The sequence below is a fragment of the Aedes aegypti genome, chromosome 3 (assembly GCF_002204515.2).
Source record: "Aedes aegypti strain LVP_AGWG chromosome 3, AaegL5.0 Primary Assembly, whole genome shotgun sequence".
Lineage (NCBI taxonomy): Eukaryota > Metazoa > Arthropoda > Insecta > Diptera > Culicidae > Aedes > Aedes aegypti.
In genome coordinates this window covers 24105924-24133505 of record NC_035109.1, presented here as the reverse complement: position 1 = coordinate 24133505, position 27582 = coordinate 24105924, and the positions used below count along the sequence as shown (strand labels likewise).

The following is a 27582-nucleotide window of genomic DNA, read 5'->3' as shown; positions in this document are numbered from 1 at the left end:
CCTATCTAATCCCCTGATGAAAAAAGTTGGTTGGTTGGTTTGACTTTATTAACGAGATTTCTAGCCCTGGGCTAGTTCATCTCGGGACCAACGGCTTTACTTCCCTTTCGAAGGACTGATGAAAAAAGGTCAAAATCGTCCAAATGGGTTAAATGGGGCAACAGGGACAATACCAACGTGTAGGCTTCTTCAATGAACCAGATCAACCGAATTAAAACTACGTCGATGAAGCCGTAATAAACGCATTCGATTAGAACTTACTTTTCTCACTATAACTAGATTAAAACAACTGCTTGAAAAAAAACTCTGCTAACTCTTATTCAAGTCAAACTCTATATATGCGTCCAACATTTCACATCCTGCGTTGATCGAACTTACCTGGCCGGACATCAGACGGGGGCGCCCCCAGCAGAACGCTCCCATTGACGCTCGGTTCGTTGGCTTCGGCATCCCAGTCGTCCGTCGAGTTGAGCAGCGTCATCGACGGTTGCGAGAGGGTCGAATCCGAATCGTCCGAATCGTAGCTATGCGTTTCGATGGAAGCAAACTCTTGGCCCGTGGTCAATTCGCTTTCGTCCTCGTCGTTGTCCTCGCCATTCGACGTAGACGTAGATGGTTGATCATTCTCGTTACCATTGGTGAGTGTGGCAGTTTGGACCGTTTGGAAGGTTTTACCGACAGTGGTTGAACTGGCAGCGGATGATCCGTCAATTGAGCCGAACATCGTTTCTGATTCTTCGCGATCGGAGTAGAAAGCAGTCTTTTCGGTATCAACTACTTCTTCGTCCCGGTAGGACGGGGCGTCTCTGGTAGTGCTGTCATTACCATTATTGGACACCGAAGATATGGAGAATTCCTGACTGTAGCTATAGCTATAACTGTACGTTTCGCCACTGTAACCATTGCTTTTGGTTTTGGAGCTGGTAGATTCACTGCTGGTGTTCTCCGCTGATGAATTTCTGTGTGATGGCAAAGGCACTCCAGCGATGATCAAATCCTCATCGTTAACGCGACCTTCGTCGGCACGAATTTCCAATCTGGAGGATTATACAACAATTAGATCGCCGAAAATCTAGACATTGCATAAACTTTGCAATTGGATTAAATGTACAAAATGATGTAAAATTTTAGAAAAAAAAACACCTCTTCATGGTGAGAATCGAACTCAAGACTTCCAATACGCTAGACAGGCGCGTTACCAACTAAACCACGAAAGATCAAATTAATTGTAAAATTCCTGGAAGAGTTTTGACAGATTTTCTATAATAATATATGGAGGAACTATGGAGACAATTCGTGAAGAACCTGTGGATGAACTCTTAAAGGAATCAATATGAGAATTACTGGAAGAATCACTGGACAAAATCGGCATAGGAACTTCTGAAGGAAGCCCTATAGGGGTTTCTGGAAAATACCTAAACGAAAACTATGAAATAAATTCCAAAAATCGAGTAACAATTTCTAAATGTTTTTCTATCATGCATCAGAATACCCTGTAGCATGAAAAGTTGAGTGATCGCCGTTGTTGAACGTTTTTTCATCACGCCGTCTTTAAACGCTGTTTTTTTTGTGTAACGTCGCTAATTAAATTCAATGTTTTAATAAATGTTGTGAAGTTCCTGTGCGCTCAACCTATCTGCAACACCAGTCACTGCTTTGCATCACTAAAAAGCTGAAAATATATATAAAATCCGTGGGAGTAATTACTGGAGCCGAAGTGAATTCAACAATGGAAGACAAGTGCAAGAATTGTTTCGCAGCCATCGACACCATGAAACAACTCTACACTGTATGTGAAGGAAGATGTGCCGGAAAGTTTCACGCATCTTGCGTTGGTGTTAGCGAAGACCAGCTATGTGCGCTATCCAAAAACATTATTTGGATATGTGACAACTGCATGGTAGACTTTTGTAAGGCACGAGATGCTATATCGGGATCAAGTGAAACTCATACGTCAGCAGGAATCTCAATCACAGCTCAACTTGAAGAGATGAAATCACAAATAGCAACGATAAGCAATGCGATTGCCAAGTTAAATGTTTCCGTTGCGCCGAATGTTTCTGCAAATCCGCACTCAACTCCAGTCACTTCGCCTATTCCAGCGAACAACGCAAGTGTGTGTACAGCCGACTGTACGACAAGGCCCAATTCGAGAGATGATTTTTCGTTACTTCTAACTAACATCGATCGACACGTCACTGAGAACGATATTGTTTGTTTAGTGTCAGAATCTCTTTGCGCTCCAAGACCCGAATGCATGATGGTGACAAAACTGGTTCCTAGTTGGAAAAGCTGCGAGGATTTGGATTTTATTTCCTTTAAGATAACTTTGCACGAAAGGTGGAAGCAATCCGCTCTGAATGCAAATACGTGGCCACGTGGATTGAAATTTCGGGAGTTTGCTCGAAGAAACAACTGTCCCTGGAAACCTTCAGCGTATATAAATGCAACCATATAGGCAGTGTCATGAACATAGTTGTACTTGTTGAATTGTTATCGTTTGTTTTGAATCATGAATTAATACTTTTATAGAATTTCTGTTCCCGTTTTTATTTCTTCTGTTATGGTCTTTGAATGTAGATTTAGACATTGATTCAAATTGTAGATTCAAGTAGTTAAATATTGAACGAAGTGGTCGTACCTGTGTGAAATGTGTTTTGATTATGTTTAGCAATAAGTAAAACAATATTTTAAGATTATACAGTCTGTACAGTAAACTGAAGACGGTGAAATAAATAAATAAAATAAATAAAAAGTGACTTTGGAGACCATTTTAATTAATTAGGAGACTTTAAAAGTCTTAAAAACAGACCTTCTACCAGCACTGAAAAGCAACTGAATTTGTTTTACATAAATTTGACGAAAAAGCTCAAACTTACCTCTTGTAGTTGTGCTCAACGGACCACAAGTCCGGAAGATACTTGGGTTTCATGGTCTGCAGGAAGTGCTCTCGCCACATCTTCTCCAACTCGCTCAGCCCCCCGGGAGTCTGTTTAAAATGATCAACCACCTTCTCCCCATGCGCGCAGTAATTTTCATTCGGAATGGCCACATTGATATTGGCGTAGTGTTCCAACAGCTCAGCGGTCAGTTCGGTTCCCGGGGACAACAGTTTTTGTATCTTTTTCCGTATGGCCTTCTGACGTTCCTCTGGAATCTTACCTGCACAGTATACCAGAGCGCGGGCGGCTTTTCTCAGATCCGACATGTCTTCCACGCAAATCTGTTTCGGATTGTCCTGCGTGCTGAATGGAGCGGAACAGCGTGAGGACAAGCTCAGGCGCATATTCTCGTCGTGCATGTTGCTGGTGCGGTGGCAGGGTGCGCAAAGTAGTAGGACATCATGCGAGATGTGCTCCTTCATCACCACTGGAAAAGAAGGAGAGGACGTTAGTTTACTGAAGACCTTTGGAGATCTCATCGTGACATGTCTCTTCGAATTGAAACTATCAAAAATAGTTGTTGGTTTATGTGTTATAATTTTGCAAGCATCAGGAGAAATTTTCCATTTTTTTTTTCAAGTATGAAGAAAAAATATCCAAAAATTTTTTGCAGGTTTTTCAGGTAAGTCAGATATAAAAATATTGTATAATATTGGTCCCAAAATGCTGCCTTGAGGAATACCAGCTCTTTCAGGCGGTCTTTCATACTTGGAGTTCTGATAATGAACCTGAAGTGTACGATTTGACAGAGTACTTTGGATTATTCTAACAATGTATAAGTTTGTTTTTAATTAATCAAACCTTCATGCCAAACACTGTCGCATGAATAAACGAAAAACCAAATTTAGTAAAGTTTCTACAAAAGAGGGATGGTCACTGTGTACCCTAGCAGCAATCAGCCGTTACCGTAGTTTTGCAGTCTAGTAGTTCAGACTACTATCAAACTATGATAAGGCCTGAAATGCTACTAGAGTGGTTAAAGTGAAGAACGAAACAGTTTTATTAAAAGGTCCTCATTCCCCATTTCATTTTTTTTTTCTATCTTTATTAACGAGATTTCTAGCCCTGGGCTAGTTCATCTCGGGACCAACGGCTTTACTTCCCTTCCGAAGGAAGTCGTCACTATAACTTTAACGTCATAAGTGACTCTCTCGGGGATGGGATTCGATCCCAGGTCCTTGGCGTGAATTCCCCATTTCATTTCATTACTCACTATCGACACTATCACGCATATCACCGATTATCACTCATCAACTTTCTTAATACGCTTCAGATATACTTTCCATTTCCATTTTCACTATCACAGTTACAAATTTTCATCAAAATAACATCATATCATTTTCATATAAATTCATTGTTATTACCATTTACCATCTGTTATCATTACAAAGTACTTACATACTGGATACTTGATGGGCAACAATTCCTTGCTATTGCGTTGATTCTACGTTGATTGAAGAAGCCTTCTTCATTGGAGTTTAGCTTGACGTTCCTCCGACATGCGAGCTACATGACCAGCCCACCGCAGCCTGCCATGTTTTATACGCCTAACAATATTCATTTTATTATAGACTTGGTATAACTCGTGATTCATGTGACGCCGCCAGATGCCATTGTCCAATTTACCGCTGAGTATTGTTCGCAACACTCTACGTTCAAAGACCTCAAAAGCTCTCCGGTCGACCTTTTTCAACGTCCAAGATTCGTGGCCGTACAGAGCTACCGGAAAAATTAGAGTCTTGTACAACGCGAGCTTGGTGTTCGTTTGTAAGCTGCGGGACTTTAGCTGGTTACGAAGTCCGTAAAAAGCCCGACTCGCAGCTGCAATACGCCTTTTTACCTCGCGGATAACATCACTATCGAAAGACACTAGAATTTCAAGGTACACAAATTCTTCAACTACTTCAAAAATATCACCATCTATCACCACCTCACTACCAACACCACCTATGGGCCCACGGTGTCTACCAGCGACCATGTACTTTGTCTTTGTGGTATTAATGAGCCCAATTCGCATTGTCTCTCTTTTAAAAGGCACGTATGCCTCTTCCACGGCTCAGCGATCAATCTCGATTATGTCGATATCATCCGCAAAACCAAGGAGCATATACGAACGTGTGATAATAGTGCCATTCCGATGCACGCAAGCTCTCCTTATTGCTCCTTCTAACGCTATGTTGAACAATAGGTTTGAAAGTGCATCGCCCTGCTTCAATCCGTCTAAGGTTCCGAAGGATGTTGAAATCTCATCCGCAGCCCGTATACTTGATTTCGATCCTTCCAACGTTGCACAAATCAGTCTAATCAGCTTCGTCGGAAAACCATGTTCCATCATTATTTCCCACAACTCGTTTCTTTTAACTGAATCGTACGCCGCCTTGAAATCAATGAACAGATGATGAGTCTGCAAGTTGTACTCCCGGAATTTATCCAGGATCTGTAGCAGGGTAAACATTTGATCCGACGTCGAAACCAGCTTGGTATTCGCCGACGAAGGACACTTCAAGCGGTCTCAATCTGTTGAACAGAATACGTGACATTATATTGGGTCCTCGGTAATTGGCGCACTCCAATCTAGAGAGGGCAAATGAGGCCATCCTTCCAGCTAGCAGGCAGTTCTTCTTCCTTCCACATCCTTAGTAGTATATGGTGAATTATTCTATGCAGCTGGTCACTACCGTGCTTGAGCAGTTCGACCGGGAGCTCATCCTTCCCAGCAGCCTTGTTGTTCTCCAGCTCTTTATTCGCCTTCTTAACCTCATCTAGTAATGGAGGCTCCACAGCTTGTCCGTCGTTGTCGATGTTCATTCTGTTCTTCGATGTTCTATTGTTCCCTCCATTCAGTAACGTTTCGAAGTGCTCTTTCCACCTGGCAGCCGCCATTGTTTTATCTGTCAGAAAATTACCTTCACGATCGTTGCACATGACGAGAGACGGCGCTGACTTTCTCCGCACGCCACTGACAGTTTCATAGGATCGACGCATTTCGTTCTGTTCCATACAGTTTTGCGCCTCACCTATCACATTCTCATCATACTCTTTTTTCTTTCTGCGATGGATTCGGTTTTCGGCTGATCTTGCTTCCCTGTACTGCTCTCTGTTCAGCCTGGTACCAGACATTAACATGTGACGTCTGGCCACGTTCTTCTCATCCGTCACCCTCTGGCACTCCTTGTCGAACCATCCGCTTCTGGGGCGTCTTCGAGCAGTACCTATCACTTCTCGCGCTGTTTCACTCACCACTCCATGGATTGCATCCCATAGATTGTTGAGGTTTTCGCTCACATTGACCTCACTTATCTATCCGCTCGTCCAGCTTTTGGTGGTATTCCGCTGTAACACCGTCTGCTGAGAAGCGCTGGATATTGAATCGCATTGTTCGCTGTGGTAACGTAGTGAAGACTCTCTTCTCTTCCGACCTGCGCGTTCGCATCTCCGATGACGATTTTTACGTCGTGTTTCGGGCACTCTCCATAGGCTTTATCAAGGCCTTCATAGAACGAGTCCTTCACGTCATCAGATTTGTCGTTCGTCGGTGCATACTGCATAGATGTTGATCAAGCTGTAGTTGAAGAATTTGCCCCGTATCCTCATTACACAGATTCGCTCGCTAAACGGTTTCCACTTCACAACGCGTTTTATCTGCTTCCCGATCACTATGAAACCATCTCCATGTTCTGTCTTATCGCCGCCGCAGTGGTAGATGTTATAATTGAACGTAGTGTGGGCGATGGGATCAACCGCCCGGAATTCACGTTCTCCAGATCTAGGCCACCGCACTTCTTGAATGGCGGCCACGCCCACTCCAACCTTCTGCAGTTCACGAGCCAAAAGGCTTTTAACCCGTATAGGCCTGAGTGAAAGCAAAAATACTGAAACCCTCACCGCTCAGAGAATTCTTAACCCGTATAGGCCTAAGTGGAAGCAAAAATATTGAAACCCTCACCACTCAGGGAATTCTCAACGGATTCAAACGATATTTTGTCAGTTTACTGGCCCACATTTTTAGTTTCTGGAAGTAGCCAAAGGAACTCGGAAATATTCCTGTGGCCAGAGTTATTTCGGTGGGTGACTGGGTCAAGTCGGGTAAAAAGAGCTATTTTTTGAAACATGCCAAGTTACCTTTATTTATTTGCAATGACGATCATTTTGATTTGCATAAATCATTATGATCAGATATTCAACATTATAAATGGAGAGTTTTGCACCGTTTAAAATATACTGGAGATAGCCATTCGGACGTAATGCCCTGAAGGACCGGCTATAGATTTGTTGGATACTAAACCGTTTCAATTTTCTAAAAGTAGAAATCAAATATAATTGTGCACCAAAATGCGTTCCCATAAGCTTGGCACAGATGTTCAGATACAAATTGGCCACTTTATCTTAAGTTTGAGGCGTCCCGGGATCCAAAAATGGTCATTTGTAGGATTAATCAAATGCAAAACTCAAAGTTATCCAATTTAAGCGTTTCTCAAAAGGTTCACACTGATGCAATTTTCTCAAAACTCCGTCATGTAGTGGCCACACTACAACCGATTCCGGAAATTATCTGTGACATGAAATCTGCCTACCTCCAGGGGCACAAACGCACAGTACCCTTCTCACCTGACCTGACCCAGTGATCCACCGAAATAACTCCGACCACAGGAATATTTCCGAGTTCCTCTGTTCACTTCTGGAAACTAGATATGTGTGCCAGTATACTGACAAAAAATAGCTTAAATCCATTTAGAATTCGCTGAGCGGTGAGGGTTCTAGAATTTTTGCTTTCACTCAGGCCTATACGGGTTAACAGATTCAAATGATTTTTTATCAGTTCACTGGCCCACATATCTAGTTTCTAGAAGTGGCCAGAGGAACTCGGAAATATTCCTGTGGCCGGAGTTATTCCGGTGGGTCACTGGGTCAAGTCGGGTAAAAAAGAGCTATTTTTTGGGGCATGCCAAGTTACTTTTATTTATTTGACAATCATTTCAATTTGCATAAATTATTAAGATCTAATATTCAACATTATAAATGAAGAGTTTTGCACCGTTTAAAATATATCGAATGAGGCAATTCAGACGTAATGCCCGGAAGAACCGGCTATAGATTTGTTGAATACTAAACCGTTTCAATTCTCGAAAAGTAGAAATCAAACATAATTTTGCACTAAAATACATTTTCATAAGCTTGGCACAGATGTTTAGATACATATTGGCCACTTTATAGTGTTTGAGGCGTCCCGGGACCCGAAAATGGTCATTTGTAGGATTATTCAAATGCAAAACTCATAGTTATCCAATTCAATCGTTTCTCAAAAGGATTACTTTGATGCAATTTTCTTAAAATTCTGTCATGTAGTGGCCACTAGAGTGGTTCAAAAAATTGTTTTTGCTCCACACCGCTCATTCGATTCTAGATCAAATTCTGAGTGTCCTCCCAAAATTTGAGCTCACTTGGATGAAAACTGAGACTGCACAAGCCCTTCAAAGTTTATATGGAAATTACTATGGGAAAAGCAAGCAACTCATTCAATCGTTCATAGTGTTCGCCCATGTGCTCTTGGGGTTTAGAACTATTTTGATACTGTGAGATACAATAATTAGCTATAACTTTGCCGAAGACCGTTTTTAAATCGGGCGCTCCAGTAATTAGTTATTGATTTTTGAATGAGTTGTAAAACTTTGGCTATAATTATTGGGCTGTTCTGCAGGCATCACTGGATATATGCAGTAAAACATAGTAGCCATGGTTATTGCGTGCTATCTTTCGCGCCAGGTGCAACAATGTTGCCTGTTCAGAAGTTAAATGAGCACTGCTGAAGAATTTGTGACTAGATATAAATCAATAACTAATTACTGAGGCGTCCGCTTTGAAAACGGTCTTTGGCAAAGTTATAGCTGATGAATGCATCTCACAGTATCAATGTAGCTCTAATCCCCAAGAGCACATGGGCAAACACTATGACCGATTGAATGAATTGCTTGCTTTTCCCATAGTAATTCCCATATAAACTTTGAAGGGCTTTTGCAGTCTCAGTTTTAATCCAAATGAGCTCAAATTTTGAGAGGACACTCAGAATTTGATCTAGAATCGAACGAGTGGTGTGGAGCAAAAACGATAGTGGCCACATTATGACCGATTCCGGAAATTATCTGTGACTTGAAATTTGCCTACCTCCAGGGGCACAAACACACAGTACCCTCCTCACCCGATCTGACCCAGTAACCCACCGGAATAATTCCAACTACAGGAATATTTCCGCGTTCCTCTGTCCACTTCTAGAAACTAGATATGTGAGCCAGTACACTGACAAAAAATCATTTGAATCCATTGCGAATTCGCTGAGCGGTAAGGGTTTTAGAATTTTTGCTTTCACTCAGGCCTATACGGGTTAACGTCCTGACATTCCAGATACCAAGTTTCCATTCATAGTTCTATTTCGTTGCCAGGTCGTTTGCCGAAAATATCGTTCGTTATTTTTTCTTTCTCCATTATTCGTGGTAGGTGAAAAATTCGCTATGCTACCTTACCGGGGTTGCGCTACCTACATCACGTTGATAGGACTGCCACCTTAGGTTAGTTGACGTGATACAACATTTCATACTCAGCCGCTGGATACCAGAACAGACGCTGTTTTAGCCGCACCTCCTGGTGAACAGACGCTCGGGACGCACCCCTTTACTCTAGCTGATGTCAGAAGGAAAACAGTTTGCCCAGGTTGCACTACCAGCTAAGTACGCAACCCTTAGCTGTCAGTCTTTGTCATCGTTTGACCCAAGGAAGCGTGAGGTAGGGGCTTGCGAAGACCAGAGCTATGTTGGACGCTCCTTCCTGGTGTTCGATTCACCATTTTGCAACGCGCAGTTCCACCAAACACACATTCTTTTGTTGCATTATAAAACGATTGATCACACGTTGGCTTCGAAACTTAACCACCATGACTGATTAGTACAAAGGATGCTAAACCAACAGTATGCGGCGCCGCCATTTTTTCGAATCCAACATGTTCTAAGCAACCGTTGGATACTCAAATGATCTTGGCTGCTGTCAAATCCATTAGGTGGGATTGGGGTTGCCATAGACGTGTGCTAAACGAACTGAAACATCAACAACTAGCACTGGTATATAAGCAACTACTAAGCCCTGGCGGTCCCTCCTTTCGAAGAGCGCCTGATAATATGCCGGAACAAATTAAAAGATCCTCCGCCTGAAAGCAGCCGTTTCATGATAAATCATGAACCGTTGAAGGTGTGCCAAAGTAATAGGAAGGTGATATGTTTCACAGACGGCACCTTCTACTTTGGCACCGTCAAACCCTGTGATCTTGGCCAGGGAAGTATTTACAAAGAAAAAGCCAATCAACTACAAAAGTAATACTCACAAGGAAAGTGCCTCCGGTAGTCCCGCGGTACCACATTCTTGCGGATGTAGGAATCCTTCGCGCCGCACACGACGCACTTGTTCTCCTTGGCCATCTGGTAGTACTTGCCCACGTCACCAACGGCGCGACCTTTCGGTTCGAACTTCAGCCGGATGGTGTAGGTCGGCTGGTCGGTCACGATTTCCGCCAGCTCCTTGATGACGTACCATTCGGCCTTCTTGCGATCGCACGTGCACAGAAGCTCACCGTCCGGGGCCTGCATCAGACAGTTGTCGTACAACGGTTTGGCACGGGTCGCCATCGCACGTTTGGTTTCGATAGTGGCCCTCTTCGAAACAGAGAGAAGCTTCTTTTTACCCCGGTTCGGATCGCTGCTGCTGGTGAACCGATCGTGGAAGCGCTGATCGAAGAAACATTCCAACTCGTTGATAGTTTTCGTGAGCCAGGACTTCTGGCTGCTAAACAGCGAACTGGAAATGGAAACGGGAGACAGAATTAGACATAAGCAAAGACATGTAATCACAGACCTAGAAATAATTGGAAAAAAAAATCTTTGAATAATCCAGAATGTATTTCTAAAGAGAACCCTGCTGAAAAAAATATTGAAAAAATCGACAAACGACATCCTGCACAATAATTGAAGTAATCTTTAAAAACTTCAGGCTGACAAAATAATGCCGAAGAACTATTGAAAAAAAAAACATACCGTCAAACGGGGCTTCTTTTGACATTATTTCCACATTCTTCAACTTTGAGGATTTGTAACTCTTAGAATTATGGATAGATATTGATAATTCTTCCATATATTTAAGTTGTATATGTACGTACCAAATGTGCAAAATATGAGTCAAATCCATCAAGAAATAACAAAAATGCTTGAATAGCGAAAAAAGTGTGTCTATCAAGACAAAAAAGGGGCTACTTTGGACATTTTTACAATTTGATAATGAAATGATTTTTCCTTATAAATTTCTAACTGATTCTATATATTATCGTCCATTGTGATACTACTGAACTTTTTTCATTGATAAACATAGTTTAGAAACTTGCAAAGCTCGAAACAATCACACATGTATAACAAATTTCAGCGAAACATGCTATTCACTATTTTCAGTTTGCAGTATGAAACTTAAACTTTCAACTTCCTCCTAAATGGAACAGTTACGAATACTTGATTTTTAAGTTGACATAAACATAATCATTGCAGTATTAGTAGGTACTGCAATGATTAATGAGTTATGTAGAAAACATGTCTTTTCTATTTTTACTGTTATATGAGCGATATTTAGAAGGATCACATTAACCCTCTAATACCCAAATTTTTATTTTCGATCTAAATATCATTTTTAGTTATCTAAAATCGTTCTAAACACTTTTTGGGCAATGATTTATTTTTATTCGCAAATCTATGGATTTCGGTTTTTGATTTTTATAATTTTTATTTTTGAACATCCCTACCCTTTTTCATTTTTTCTTGAAGCCTCTTCTAGTTACTGATTTTTGGCAATAATAAAAATTCAAATTTTTACGCTAATTTTAAAAATATTAAATTTTTAATATTTTTCTGGAAATATTTTTATTTTCCGTGTATTTAACGGAAAAACAAGTTTAGAATTATTTGAATACCACCAAGCTCTTCTTTTATGATAGGTTGATCGTAGAAAAATATAAAAGGTACGATTTTTTATATCACACGTTAAATGAACCCCGGGTATTTGTAGGTTATATAAGAATACAATTTTTCAAATAATTTTCAAAAATACAAAAAAGTTTCAAAAGTCATAAAAAACTTTTCTTATTTGCGTGTTATGAGTCAAGGTTTAAGCCAAAAATAAAATCATTTTGATTTCCGAGCTACGAAAAAATACACAAAATTCCAAAGTGTACCCCGTCTAAAGGCGGGGTTGGGTATTAGAGGGTTAATACCTGTAAACGTAATCTATGAAGTAAAGTTTTGCAAGATCGTAAGGAAGTAACAGTTTGCTTTTGTAATATGCTTTTAGCTTCTTTGCAGTTTAGAGCTGGCTTAAGAGTAGTTTATTTTAGCAATTGAAGGATGCAATTGTTTTGTACTGCAAATTCAATATTTTTTTATGGATTAGATTGGTACGTATTGAAATAGGTGTGTTTTATGGCTATTCAATTTTCAAAACATTTATTTTTATTTTTTTATGTTTTAAAATATACAAACCAAAACATTATCATAAAATAATGTCGTAAAAATAGGACCTTTGATCGAATATTTAAATGAAACAACAATTTTAAGCAAAACAAATCACAAGATTCTCATGAAACATGACGATTTGATAGTTTTGTGATGCTCCCAATAATTTTCCACGACATGGGAAAAATTCAAACAATGTTTGCATAGCCAATGTTTTATACCTTGTAAATATTTATTCGGACTTTTTTGAAATATTATCTTGTTTATCCTATTATTGTTGATGTTGTTCCAAAAAACATTCATGCTTAGTGGTAGAGCATACATTGGTTAATAAAAGTGCTGAAGACACAAAATAGCTCAGATTAATATTTACGCTGCAAATAAATACAAAAGGTGAGTGTCCAAAGTATCCCCCGGAATCAAAAGTAGCCCCGTCCGACGTGTTTTGCAACCTTATTTATCATTTCAAATAGTTAGGGTAAGTGAATCTGAAGATCGTGACCAGAACGGAGGTAGGATTTAACACTAGGGACCAACCACCACCAGATCCCCTATACTTGTTAAATTGAAGATAAATCGAAGTCAAACGTAAAATTTTCAAGGGCACAAATCTGGATAACCGTACAAGCTGAAAACTTAATCCATTGGTCACAAGCTGGTAGTGAGCAATCGATCAAATTTGCAGAGTGATTGGTTGACTGGCTCTTCAGATGTTCTTTTACTTGGCATTTACGTCCCGACTGGGACAAATCCTGCTTCTCAACGTAGTGTTCTTATGAGCACTTCCACAGTTTCTGAGAGCTTTCTTTGCCAAAGTTGCCATTTTCGCATTCGTATATCGTGTGGCAAGCACAATGATACATTATGCCCAGGGAAGTCAAGGAAATTTCTGTTACGAAAAGACCTTGGAGCGACCGGGAATCGAATCCAGACACCTTCAGCATGGCTTTGCTTAGTAGCCGCGGACTCTAACCACTCGGCTAAGGAAGGTCCCCATTTGAGTACTCTTGAAAATTTTACGTTTTGCTTTAATTCAACTTCACTTCAATTAAGGAGTCGATGCCGGTTATGGACCCTTTGCGTATTATGGACGCCCTACAGAAAAAAATATAAAATTAGCACTCAAAGCAACCTTATTCCAATGAAAATCCACCGGGAGCACTTCGATTGCATTGCACCAAGCAAGCAAATGAGGACATAAACTTTTATTTTAGATATATTTTGGTTGAAATTTCACGATTAAATTTAGATTAAACCGATTTTTTCAACATGCTTGCAGTCTTCATACAAAATTCTTTGTTTCTCTTATATGGCAAAATACAATACTTTCCTAAACCATCAGACAGTAAGTTAAAGGGTCACTCAAATAAAGATTTTCTATCTATCTATCTAAACCATCAAAAGAAAACTTTTTCGCATCAGAAGTATAATAAACTTTGATGATAAGTATTGTTATACACATAAAGTTTGAATTATGTGGCAAATTAAGCTAATAAACTGCCTTACAAGCTGGCAAACTTGCAAGTTGGCTGAAATAGTCAATTTTTCCATTTTCAACAACCCGTATCTCAAAAACTAGACGTGCTATGACATTTATGTAAACGGCATTGGATTCAGCAACCCTTAATTAAGTAAATAGAGGTATTCTGATGCTTGAGACAAAAACGTGTTCCGCAGTGATATCTTAACAGAACAATATTTTTAACGAGTGTTTGTAGTTGATTGATAAATTATTACTCTTTTGATTATAAAGTAGACCTAACACAAAAATTTTAACTTTTACATAACTCTAAATTGTTTAGAAATAAAGTGTTGCGAGTCACCCCGCATAGGTACATTTATATAAAAATGATTTTTATTAAAAAGTTGATGTTACAATTTCGTAAAATAAAATTCGTCATATTATCACTTATTAGTTATAGAAACAACATTACTTTTGTAAATTAAATCTATCTCATGTTTTCAGGTCACGATTTTGAACCTCCATCAAGTATCAGTTTTCAAGACATTTAGAAAAAATATGTTTATTGTATAAACATATTTATAATAACAGATTTAAGCGTGGCCCTTACTTGAATTGTGCGTCACACGTATTGAAGCACCGATTTAAAATGAATTTTCTTTTGCAATTTATGTTTTATAGTGAAATTTAGTTGTAAATTACAATGTGTTGCAAGTCACCCCGTTTGACGGTATATGCACAGTTTTGTAAATGAAACCACACAAGAGAGCGCTGCATATGACGAGCCTAACCTCACTTATTTGACAGCTGCTGGTCCTGTTGTTTACGTTTCGGACTTAGTCGTTTTTTCCATCATTTTTTAATCTTCGCATTTCTATCACCAGCATGCTGATGGTGAATAGAAGATAGAATAATACGATCCGTGGGTATCTGCAGTGGATTTGACCTCTTATCGCAGCAAACTTCCACGAAATTAAGAATGATTCGAAAAAAGTACTAAGTCCAAACTGTATACAACAGGACCAGTACCTGTCAAAATTGATGCGTGACGTCACAGTGCAGTGGAGTATAATTAGTATTTCCAGGTGGGTCCTTAATAGGCACATTGGCAGCAAGCCGGATTACATGGGAATCAAATGGAGGGTTCATAATAGGAAACGTCAGATATGTAAACATTCCACGCCAAATCGGTAAACGATGAAACTCGACTACCTTGGATTCAAATGGAATTTTGCACATGGTTTCGATATAATAGAATAAGTTTTTTCCACTGGTGGAGAGACAATTTAAAATCAAGAGTAACTTCTGATAAGGACGTAAGTATTTTTAGCATCACCATTTAAAAAAAATGTACCTCGGAAACCAAAGAGAAAGAGAAAAAGTGTCTGAGGAGGGATGGTAGACAATCAAATAGGCTTTGTAAAAAAAATACACACTGAAAAAAAAACTTTTATTTTCATAAAAAAATCGAAATTAAACCTTAAAACACAAATTGCAAAAAATAGGTATCTCCGATTTTTTTCAAATTTTTTCTGTAAAATTTCAATGTAAAACCAGATGTTTTATGCACAGTTTCAACATGGTGCAATCTAAAATAAAAAAGTTTTTCTAAGAGCAACTTTTGGTGCATTTCTGAAAATTCAATTTCTGGCTGTAGAAAAGACGTTTTGATGCTGTAATATGATTCTTCACCCAAAAACAATTCAAAATGCTAATAACAATGATCTTCCTAAAACTAGCCGTTTTCAAGATATTTAGGATTCAATTATATTAATATCATAAAACTTAAGAAAATACGCCCGTTTCTTGCATTATTCCAGATGCTCCATCAACAATGTTACGTTAATCTCTTCCCACATTATTGGGTATTTCGTTCACCACTTTCATAAGTGCGAGAATGTAAATAAAAGTGCGATCCTGCATCAAATCTTGTTTGTGTCTTCAGCGCACTTATTCTAAGATTTATAATGAATGAGTGCGCTGAAGACATCAACAAGATTGGATGCAGAATCGCACTTTTATTTTCCTTCCCTCACTTATAAAAACTAACTGCGGAGTCCAGTGATGAATGAAATGCACAATAATATCCCATCAACTTTATCTTTGAGACTTACACAAATAAACGAATTGTTGAGAAGTAACAATAACAATATGTAACAATATTATTAGCCGCCACCAATCCCTCCAAAATGATCCGTCGAACGAACCAAGACAAATACGGAGGCAATGAAAACAATAGTTGATCAAGCGCTCGGCTCGCTCGGGGCACATTCTGTTTCGCTCGAAACACTAGCGGGTACATAGCGATACATACATACTTCAACGAATTCTTTGTTCTCTTAGTGCTTGAACTAGATTTTTTATATGCGTTTCCTATCTAGGTGTCGTGACCGTACGTCACATCTCGACCACAATCTACACAAGAATGCCCAGAGCCTGATCGTTCCCTGCCTTTCATAGCGGATTCTATCGAACTTTTCTATCTACCCACTCTCAATTTTCTCTTACTTAAAATTATGTACAATAATCGTGAGAATAAATTAATAAGGTTAAGAAGTTTAAAGGCGTTTTTCCTTTTTCCCCTCTTTAACATCATTCATATTATCATCTTCCATCGTAATACCACAGACAAACAGAAGTAACACCTAGAACATTTTTCACAAAATTCTCTCGACCACAAATACTACCACCATCTAGTGAGCTTATTGAACGAAATAACTTTTTGTGCCACATGTCCAACAGGTGGCGGTAGTGTGAAATGTCAAACACGAAGGAAAGCGACGCGCGCGCCTCTGGTGGTGAACTTGACAACTGTTGTATTTTAAACTGATCGTTAAATTCGTGGGCGATTGAAATTTATCCAGTGTTACGTCTGTTTGTCTGTGGTAATACTTATATTAATTCTCAACAATATTCCAACAATCATCCTGTATCTTTCGAACAGTTCATCCAACCGTCTAAATGTCAAAGAAAAAGTAGATGGGATATTAATGTGGGAAGAGATTAACGTAACATTGTTGATGGAGCATCTGTAATAATGTAAGAAACGGGCGTATTTTCTTAAGTTTTATGATATTAATATAATTCAATCCCAAATATCTTGAAGCGGTTACTTATAGGAAGATCATTGATATTAGAATTTTGAATTGTTTTTGGATAAAAAAAAATCATATTGCAGCATCAAAACGCCTTTTCTATAACCAGAAATTGAATTTTCAGAAATACACCAAAAGTTGCCCTTAGAAAAAAAAAATATTTTAAATTGCACCATGTTGAAACTGCCCTTAAAACATGGAATAATAATGTGGAGAGAGATAAACGTAACATTGTTGGTGGAGCATCTGGAGTTACTTATGAAACGGGCGTATTTTCTTAAGTTTTATGATATTAATATAATTGAATCCTAAATATCTAGAAAACTGCTAGTTTTAGGAAGATCATTGTTATTAGCATTTTGAATTGTTTTTGGATGAAGAATCATATTACAGCATCAAAACGTCTTTTCTACAGCCAGAAATTGAATTTTCAGAAATGCACCAAAAGTTGCTCTTAGAAAAACTTTTTTATTTTAGATTGCACCATGTTGAAACTGTGCTTAAAACATCTGGTTTTACATTGAAATTTTACAGAAAAAATTTGAAAAATTCGAAGATACCAATTTTTTGCAATTTGTGTTTTAAGGTTTAATTTCGATTTTTTCATGAAAATAAAAGTTTTTTTTTCAGTGTATATTTTTTTTACAAAGCCTATTTGATTGTCTACCATCCTTCCTCAGACACTATTTCTCTATAACAAACGGTTTCCGAGGTACATTTTTTTTAAATGGTGGTGCCAAAAATACATACCGTAAAATGGGGTGTTAAGAACTCGTGGGGTTTTAAGGGATTGAACTTTTCAACCAAATTCGACAAATCACAGAAACCTAGAAAGTCGATATATAAGTCGTCTGAAATGCTCGATTTGTTCAGAGGATTGTTGACTGCATTATGTAATAGGAGCTGTCTATTAATATGAAGTATTGTGGTTTCTAGAAATTGAAAACCTTTCAAAACATTTTTGTTCAAATTTTATGGTCTAAAACATTTATCCCTCCCCTTGGTTATGCGACCTTGCCGCGATGGGAGGGCATAATCCATTAGCCCATATGATGGAAACCAAAGGCGTAACCTGTAGTGGTGGTATCACATTTTGGCATTTTTTGCTTAAAGCCGCGTCATAATTCATATGGCATAGACGCAATAATATCTCGGATGTGATCCAACGGACATTCTGCGTCATTGATAGAATTGATGCCCATTTCAAATAATGAATCTATTCGAAGTGGACATTAATACTATTGGTGACGTTCAGTTTGCCTTTTGCTAACCAGAATGATCCGTAGCCACTCTTACTATTAGCTAGCTAGAAACATCGTTATCATATACGACGTAGGGAATACTTAGGAACTCTTAGGAAAATGATTAGTAGATTCACTGAGTAGAAATAAGTGGCGACAATCTTATTTTAATATGGTTTTACATTGCCATAATAAGAAATACCTCTTTTGCATCAACGGTATAAATAATCCAATTCCAGCTTCATTTTCGCAAAATTTAAAAGTAGAAAGTAGGCGTTGTGAAGCAATGCATTTGCCACCGAAAAGTGAATCTTGTGGGAGACTGTAATAGAAGTCTAAGGTAACTTTTCTCGTAAATATTCACTATAAAAATGACTTGACTGAAAGTGACTTTTTTCTTTAAGGACGACAATTGACATTTAAGACTCTAATCTTACGTAAAAGACAGAAGTAATCAGAATAGCTTGATTGACAAATTATTCAAAACCATTTCGACTAGACAGTATTAGTAATGACACTACTACACTACTATTTCAAACAAATTCTGATGGAGCTGCTGATTTTCACAATGCTTCTTTTTCTCAGAAGCAAAGGAATATGGGTACTTTTCAAAAACTACCACGTCACAATACTAATAAAAAACAGTGTTAATGTGGGCGCCATTGCCTAGTCCGTCTGAGTATTGGTCCTGGTAGAGGGGAAACTTGGCAAAAGCCAGACCGAGGGTTCAGCCTTGACAAGTTAAGCTGTCAGGCAGCTCCAATTGAATACCATACAAAAAAAAAATTATGGTCTAAAACATTTATCTACAAAACCATGAAATATATTTGAGAAAAATTCGCGAGTAAGGTAGAAGATAAGGAAATTTAATTGAGATCATAGTACAGACAAAAACTTCTTAAAATTATGTCTGGGTTTCGATTTTTAGAAACTTTTATGGAAAAAAGTCTCGTTCTGAAAATAAGTGGGGTGTTAAGGAATTATCTATTCTAGCTTTTCTAAATAACTAAACTCATTAAATTTATGCCGTAATATATTTCAATATAGTGAAGTGAAGTTGAACTGCAACGTAAAGTTAAGGGATCTATTTAGTAAGTCACTAAATATCACCAAAAATGACTTATTTCAAAATGTGGTAAAATTGGTAGGAAAATATAGATAAAAACTGATAAATGTGAATATGGGTTTTTCATGATAATATTTTCAAAAGCTGTTCACATTGGTGAAAAGTTTGCATATAAGAATGATTATCTTATTTGAGATGGTTTTGGAGCTATTAATTCTTTTAAGCATTACCTAGGATCTAGATAAACAATTATAATATAAGGTTATTTTCGAGCTCTTTTTGGAAAATATATAGTGTGCGGTATAGTGTGAGCGATTTCCACTCTATATTGGAAAATTTTCGTTAGGATTTTTCTCGATCATGCCACTGGGTGTTACATGCAAATCCGTTATTTGGTGCAGAGTTGCTCGCTGTCACTATCAACGCTTAAAATTTGCTGATTTGTACAGGCCGAATGCGATACAATTCGGATCATTCCATATCACATCAACATCATGCTGTCTACTCCATCACCAGTGCATTGATGGCGATAGACTATGGATATCACTGATGGGTTAAGTTTAGCCTAAAATTAGGCAAATAAAATGGCAATTTATTAGTATGATTTTTTTGACAGTACTGCAAACAGATTAAAATTACGTGTTGGTCACTGAAAAACCTTAAAAGCATGGATAATTACCACGTGATCACTCATTCTGCAGTGGTTATGATCTAAATTTATATGTCGCATCAATGCTGTTGGTTGTCAAATCAAAGTGATATTGATAGTTTTATAGCATCAGCCATCAGCTGATACTTTTGATATTAAGAAACTCTGAATTTGGTGTGGTGCTTTATTTAAAAGGCAAATTGGACACTTACCCTATTCACACTTAAAGCTTGTTGAAATTATCCTTCTTTTGACAAGTCATGACTAGATTGCTCTGCACTGTTCTAGGATACGAATACTGCATATAAGTATAAAAATCTTTTCAAAACAATAGGGTCCTAAAGCCCTGTCCCAATTTTAGTACCAAACGCTTAAGTTTAGGCTAATAACACATGTTTACTCAATTTTCTAATGTTTTCCGTTGGTTTGAGTCCAAAAAACATTTTTTTTAGATTTTTCACACTCCTTGGCTTAAACTCAAATTTTGGGTGTATTTTGTTTTCCGTGTCCCTTCCGAAATGTCAGATAGGAACAACCCCAGTGGTAAAACTAAAACCCCTGTGGTGTTTTTGTCGACTAAGCGAACGTCAAACATGATCTTAAGTGTCAAGGTTCATTTATGGACCCTATTTTTAAATTAAAGTTTAAACATGATATAGCCGTTATTTGAGCGGGAAATATTGCTAAAGTAGTTGCAGTAAGAAGCTCTTTCGTGTTATTGAATAAAAACAAGATTTCATTAAAAATTTTAGGACCCAATTGTGCGATGCACTGATAGCTTGCTTGAAAATAGAATCAATGGGTATGAGAGATTTAACAGTTAAAATAAAACGATTAGCGTTTTCAGGAGTTCCAACTTGAATTATATTGAAGTAATATCATCTTTAGATTGAACAAGACCTTTAGAGTTGAAGGGACACTTCAACGATGTTGACCAAAATATTTTTGTTGCTGTTGGCAAAATATAGTTTTATATATAAAGCTCAAATTCCTTAACACCCCATTTTGCATTTTCGCAAAAATCACACATTTTTATGATTATCTCAGAAATCTGCCATAGAATCGTCTTTATTGTAATTGGCTTTTGGTATACACGCCGGGAGAATGGTAGGACTGTATTTTGTTCAACTATTGGCATACTAGAAGTTGCTCGAATTTTAAGTGATTTTTTTTTCATCCCTTAACACCCCATTTTACGGTACGCCCTTATCAGAAGTTACTCTCGATTCTAAACGATCCCCAATTATATGAGATAATTTTCGTCTCATATACTTAATACATCTGCGCAGTTTCATCCAAATAGGAATGGTACATGTCAGATTTCAGCATTTTATGGACGATTTCGCGTGGAACCGCTCTCCTAGGAATAAGGACAACAGTTTTCCAAATGAGTATTTCACTGGCTAAATTGAATGTTTTTGTGTTTTAAAAAGCGCACTATGCAGTAAAGATATGGAACTTGTTGAAAGGTTTCACAAAACGTATATCCATCTGAGATATTATTACAAAAAAGCGTCGAGAATGAATCTCAGCTACTAAGGGGTCCATTACTAGCACTGAAACCCTACATTTTTTGCTTCTCGTAAAGATCCTTAAATGATGGCAAATTTTTTTGTTGATTCGCCTTTCACTTCTACCTGTGCTTTTTAAAATATGGACTTTTAAAGGACTTATATTAAAATAGAGACCCTGTAATCACACTTACCGTGGAACCGCTTTCTTGGCAAACGTCCGGAACAGTTCAACCGCCACATGCGCATCACTGGCCGCGTACTGAATCTGACGTTCCGTCAGCTGGGCATTCTCCCAATTGCTTGCCCTGATGCGCCAGTGTTTGTCCAGCTTGACCCCCAGGGTCTTCTCGGCCAGCTTCGCCATCCCGTACGGCCCCGGAACTCCGCACCGATCCGCCAAATGGCGCAAATCCAGGGTACTTTCCACCTTCAGGTTGTAATCGTGCCTCAGCAGCTTGGCATCCTCAAGAGGACCAACACCCACCTTAACGATGGCCGGATCGTTCAGCAGTTCCCCCAATTCCGGTGGGATCCGTTTCATTTCGCACAGCCTGATCAGCGCGCAGAGGCCCCGATGGGTGGCCAACTGGAGCAATGCCACCGGATGTCGTTTGCCTTGCTCATTAACCCACTCGCAGTCGAACCCAAGTACCCGAAACTCTCGGCAGTGATCCCGCAGTAGCCCAATCACCTTCTGGCAATCTTCCGGATTGGTGACGATCCGGACCGACTGGTTGTACAGCGGATCGGTAAAACGACGAACCAACTTCCGCCGGTTGGAGAACAGGAACAGAGCTCCGGCTCCGACGGCCGCAACGATTGCCGTTGTGGCAATAGTTTTTTCACGATCGGTAAAAGTCATTGTGATACACTGGTTTCTTAACTCACCACTAGCACTATCTTTTTAAACACAATTTGATATTGATTACAAGAAATTACGAAATAATGAACAAATTTTCCGAAAACTGCGTAGACGAAATTGAAATTGGAAATTTTGTATGCATGGCAGGAGGTAAATAAATTACACGCATGACAGTTGAAATTAGGGGTGTCCGATTTTTTTCAATCGGTCGACCAATCCAATCTAAACACCCACTCACAGTAGGTAAAATTTCAGTGGGTAAAATGGCTGTTTTAGCTACACGGAGAAAAACGAAAATACTAGTTAGTGTACGATATATGCCTTTTTTTCATATTTTACTCTTTTAATCTTCGGAAAGCTTAAAAATTATTCACAGGTTTATTATACTTTATACCTTACCTTGCTTATCCGCGATTTATTTTTTGCTGTGCTTATGTAGCGAATCACGCTACTCTTCGGACTTATGAAAGCCATTTTGGTCAGTTCAGTCTCCTCGTCACACCGTGTTATTTAGAATTTTCCGTAAATAAAACACATTCTAGCAAGTTTCTCTTGTTAATCAAAGTATTGTGTCATTTCGAATTTCGTTGTTGGTGGCTTAAGTTGAACTCGTTGATAAAAAAACAGAAATGTGTTTAAGAAAATGCCGATTCTGAATCATCCCCGCCAGCCACGATGCCGGTCTTTTCGCGATTGTGCCGTGTTTGGCTCTCATCGGAAACAGCATCTTCGAAGGGCATTTTCCCCAGGAAAGCTGCCTCAGGAAGCGGTCAAGATCTCAGTACTTGAAAAAAAAAATGGAATCGTTAATATCGCGAATGAAGGTAAGTTCGTTTGTCGTATTCAGTTCGGAATTTCGTCACAATTTTGTCAAATTTTTCCAGTTAATTTGATGGAAAACCTCATCCATTCCAGTCGGCGTGAGTAAGATGGAAGGAACTCCGGCAATTATGCGGAAAATGAATTTTAATGGAATCGAATAGGCAGCAAAAATAAGACAGAACTCGATATGATTAATATTTAAATAAATGAGATACATGCAAACATCCACATCGTTGAATTTTTCTGGCTTTGTTTACAGTTATTAAAAAATGGCTATTTTTATTCATATCACAGGGTTTAAGGACATTAAGCATTTGATGCATAATTCCCGAATAATCGTTTACCAATATAAAATTCGTTTATTCTAGCCAAGCTTAATTTACTAAAATGCATCGCAATGAGTGAATAGACCGAATATGATTTTAGAATGGTATTTAAGTCATCTAGTATAATATTTTCTTAGCGTGTAAGGTCCAGGCTGCGATCAAGAATGCGACACCTGAAAACATGACTTAAATTGATTTTTAATGCTTTCAGAGATTTCTTTAATTTCTTTCGTTTTGTTTTTAAGATTTTTTTTTTGGTTTTTGACATTTTAATCACAGACAAACAGACGTAACACTTAGAACAAATCTCGATTAAAATCATAGTCACGATGACTAGGGTTACCAGACGTACTCTTTTTAGAGTACATGTACTCTTTTCTGCCTTAGAAATTTGTGTACTATTCTTTTTTGCTTAACGGGTCAATTGTACTCTTTTTCAAATATTACTGACGTCTGCCGAACAAATAAAATAATCTTTGGAAGAAACCAGATTATTTATGTAAACAGGTGATCAAACGATGTTCGGCAAACACTAGCTTAATCAAGCTGGTATGATTAGCTCAATACTGATTAGAAAGTATTTAAACCTTCATTTATCTTATTCATTATAGAAAAAAGTGATCTAACGGCGAAATACGGTGAAATAAAGTTGATACACAATCAACTAACAATTGATTATTGACAACTTATGTTCAAGCAATTTAAATTTTAATTTAATGGTTGGACAAACCCGGTGAAATTACAGGGGTTTCCTTTAAAATGTAATTTTGAAAAATTAAAATTAATCATACTCAATCTTTTACAATGTTCTATAAATACAACATTGATTTTTTTCATAACGCCTCATTTGCAATGATCGATGTCTCTTCATCGTTGCTCTCTTTGCATTATTATAGAAAACTGATTCACTTTTAATATTTAAGTGTTGTACGTAAGGGGTTATACTAAATTTTGGTTCGTTCGCATAAAACTTTGCGAATTTATTTATTTTGACAAGAAAGAGAGCATCAATGAAGAGAAATTGATGAGTTCAAATAAACTAAGATGAAGGAGCAATATCGAATTCCTTGGCAAAACTTAAATTGAAGACAATGCTTGAGATTCTGTTCTGATCTAAGGTTAAAAATAGCTTGTATCTGTCTTAGCAGTGATTAAAATGTAGGAAAATTGACGTTGATTGTAAATCTGACAATATTTTTGCATTAGGTATTTATGTAGAAAAGGCGTAATAAGTAAGGAAATTAGGACTACCACATTAGTAAAGGTTTTTTTTTTTTCAATTTTTCAGGTTGCCTTGATGTACTCTTTAGTACTCTTTTACAGATTTGGAAAAATGTACTCTTTTCGATGAGATCAAATATGGTAACCCTAACGATGACATGTTCGCCCAATGATAAAATTAGTGTGTTTGGCCGACAGGCCAACAGATGGTGGTAGTGTGTAAACGTCAAACGCGAACAAATACGATGCGATCTAGGGGGTGGGAAACTCAGCTCATCTAAAATTGTGCCGATTAGTACTGATTGTGCCGAAGTGAGCGACCGTATCGATATGTCATATTTGTCTGGTTGCACTGTAATAACTGGCAACTCTGTTTGATCTATGGCAGATTGTTTTTGTTTATTTTCAAAATCACCGATTGAACGAATTCGACTAAACAGCATAAAATCTAAGGTTTTTGATTGACGGAGGCCGCTATTTAGATTTCTGGTAAGTTTTAAGTAAAAATGTGCCTTTGCCTTCAATAACACATTAATATAATTTTGCAGTCCAGTGGCAAAGAAATCGCGCGGATTGTGATCGTAGATTTGAATGCCAAGTAGGGATTCCTTAGGTGCGCTAAGGATCCGATGGATGATAGTGGCACAGACAAACAGACGTCACACTCTCATCATTGTCCATCGACCACCTTTTTAACGGTCAATTCAAAAATATGGTAGGTGGCCAATCCACCACCCGCAGCGCTCGCATCGTTTTTGTTCGTGTTTGACGTTTACACACTACCACCATCTGTTTGCCTGTCGGCCAAACGCACCGATTTTAGCATTGGGCGTACATGTCCTCGTGCCTATGATTTTGATCGAGATTTGTTCTAAGTGTTAGACGTAACACGTAAGACGTCTGTGATAGTGGATTTGCAAAATAGTTTCGGAATAGACCATTTCCGTCGGATCTAACCCCCCGTTTTTGTATTTTTCTTCGAAAGACAATCAATTTTTAATGAATATTAACGCCACAGACAAACAGACGTAACACTTAGAACAAATCTCGATCAAAATCATAGTCACGAGGACTTGTACGCCCAATGCTAAAATTGGTTTGTTTGGCCGACAGGCCAACAGATGGCGGTAGTGTGTAAACGTCAAACACGAACAAAAACGATGCGAGCGCTGCAGGTGGTGGATTGGCCACCTATCATATTTTTGAATCGACCGTTAAAAAGGTGGTCGATGCACTATGATGAGAGTGTGACGTCTGTTTGTCTGTGTTAACGCTTTCAGAGTTTGTTTATATGCACTCCTGATTTTCTTATAATTTTTTGAAAACATGGATACTCACCACTTTTGAAAAATAATTCGAGATGCGGCACAGTTTGTTCAACCCTATGGGTATCAGCGTGGTGATTTGCAACAGTTTTTCGATTCCACCCCTGCATTGGGATGCTTGTTTACATTTGCAAACGTCAATATCAGGTGCGCGCTCAAACTGACCGTGATCCCGGTCAGGGCGCCCCAAACAGGAGCGCCACCGAAACTACTCAAACAAACGTTTTTAAACCAGGTTGAAACTGGCGCAACCCGTTCTGAAGCACAGTTCCAACTCCAACCCGATTCAGGTCTTCCTTTAGGAAAATATATTTTCCTCCACAGATTCAAAATTCAAAACCACCCCCTAACAACAAATCTCTCATCCACCCAGCAGTTACGGTACCGCTAGTTCTATTAGAGGCTATTTTTTTACTATTCATGCCGACAAATGCATAAATCTATCTGTTGGTCGTTGATCCGGAAGATTTCCGCCTTGAGGCAGCAACAGCCGCGCAAGCAAATTTTGAGCGGCTATTGCTACCTCTAGGCGGGAATCTTCCGGCATATTCAATCCCTTCAATCCTCGTCGGCACAAAGCAGAGAGATCAGGCATCTGTCGACTACAATCCTTGCGTTACAGAACCGTGTAGTGTTCGCCGGGTACGGTCATAACCGGCCGAATCGGCGAAGGTGGTTTCCGCGGTGATTACGGAGACTTCAGGAGCCGTGAAGGAAGGAGGGAGCGAAACCGCAACGGAGCCCATTATGATGAATGAAAACATAAACAAAAATCATCTGGTCATGCCAGCTGATCGTAAATTCACCACAACGTGGTGGGAAAACCATAGGGGAAAAAGGGGTCTGCATTTTTTCGAGGTGAAACAAATTGTAGGGGACCGAGGGGTGCACTAACGTGCCGCAAGTTTTTCATTGTTTTCTCACAGTTAAAGGCTCCAAAACATATCGGTTCCTTAGGAAAGTTTGTTCAGTAAATTGACAGAAAGCATATAAGCCAATAAAATTTTTTGACGGAAATGGTCTATTGTAGTGGGTGGCCGTGATCGTGGAAATGCGGGCTTCGAGGTCCATCTACGGTATGTTCGTTGTACTGCTAGAAGTGTTAGGTACAGACAATGGTGAGTCTTTCGGATTATCCTCCGGCAGAGAAACTGGAATGACTCAAACTCCTCTTCCGCATATAACCAGTACATTCTCAACAAATCAAGGACAACACGTACACCCTGATCAGCGGAGCGCACTGCTTCCGGCGATTGAACGAAACGCACATAATCGGGTGCTGTTTCAAACTAAGCGGATCCGTGGGCGTTCTAAGTCGGACAGTGATTTTGTGGTGCGAAAGCATCCTGCCCCTCCTTACGGTCCGAATCTGATGCCGCACCTGTTCACGCGGGAATACACCAACTGCGTAACCAAAGTGGTCTTCAATATTCCACTGTAGATCTAGTCAATAAAACAATGTTACGGAGTTGGTGCAGTGTAGTCAGGAATAGCGCTGTCCGAATCAATGAAGCAGATTTTTCG

The 27582-nt window shown here is 38.7% G+C and overlaps 1 protein-coding gene across 1 annotated transcript; it reads right to left on the bottom strand.

Annotated features, from left to right (window-relative positions):
* Nucleotides 1-226: 226 nt before the first annotated feature.
* On the bottom strand, nucleotides 227-22539 carry LOC5576666 (exonuclease 3'-5' domain-containing protein 2). Its single transcript, XM_001656155.2, has 4 exons — nucleotides 21694-22539; nucleotides 10312-10781; nucleotides 2880-3369; nucleotides 227-1037 (listed from the first exon to the last, which is right to left on the bottom strand). Exons 1-4 carry the CDS (start codon nucleotides 22362-22364, stop codon nucleotides 353-355), a joined length of 2316 nt encoding a protein of 771 aa, XP_001656205.1. The 5' UTR covers nucleotides 22365-22539; the 3' UTR covers nucleotides 227-352.
* Nucleotides 22540-27582: the final 5043 nt, after the last annotated feature.

Bases quoted from the DNA above. Each gene is read 5' to 3' on its own strand.
- LOC5576666 (XM_001656155.2), bottom strand. From the start codon at position 22,364: ATGACTTTTACCGATCGTGAAAAAACTATTGCCACAACGGCAATCGTT. The intron at 10,782-21,693 runs GTAAGTGTGATT...TTCCATTTCCAG, and splicing joins GCCAAGAAAGCGGTTCCACG to TTCGCTGTTTAGCAGCCAGA. The intron at 3,370-10,311 runs GTGAGTATTACT...CTTCTTTTCCAG, and splicing joins CTACCGGAGGCACTTTCCTT to TGGTGATGAAGGAGCACATC.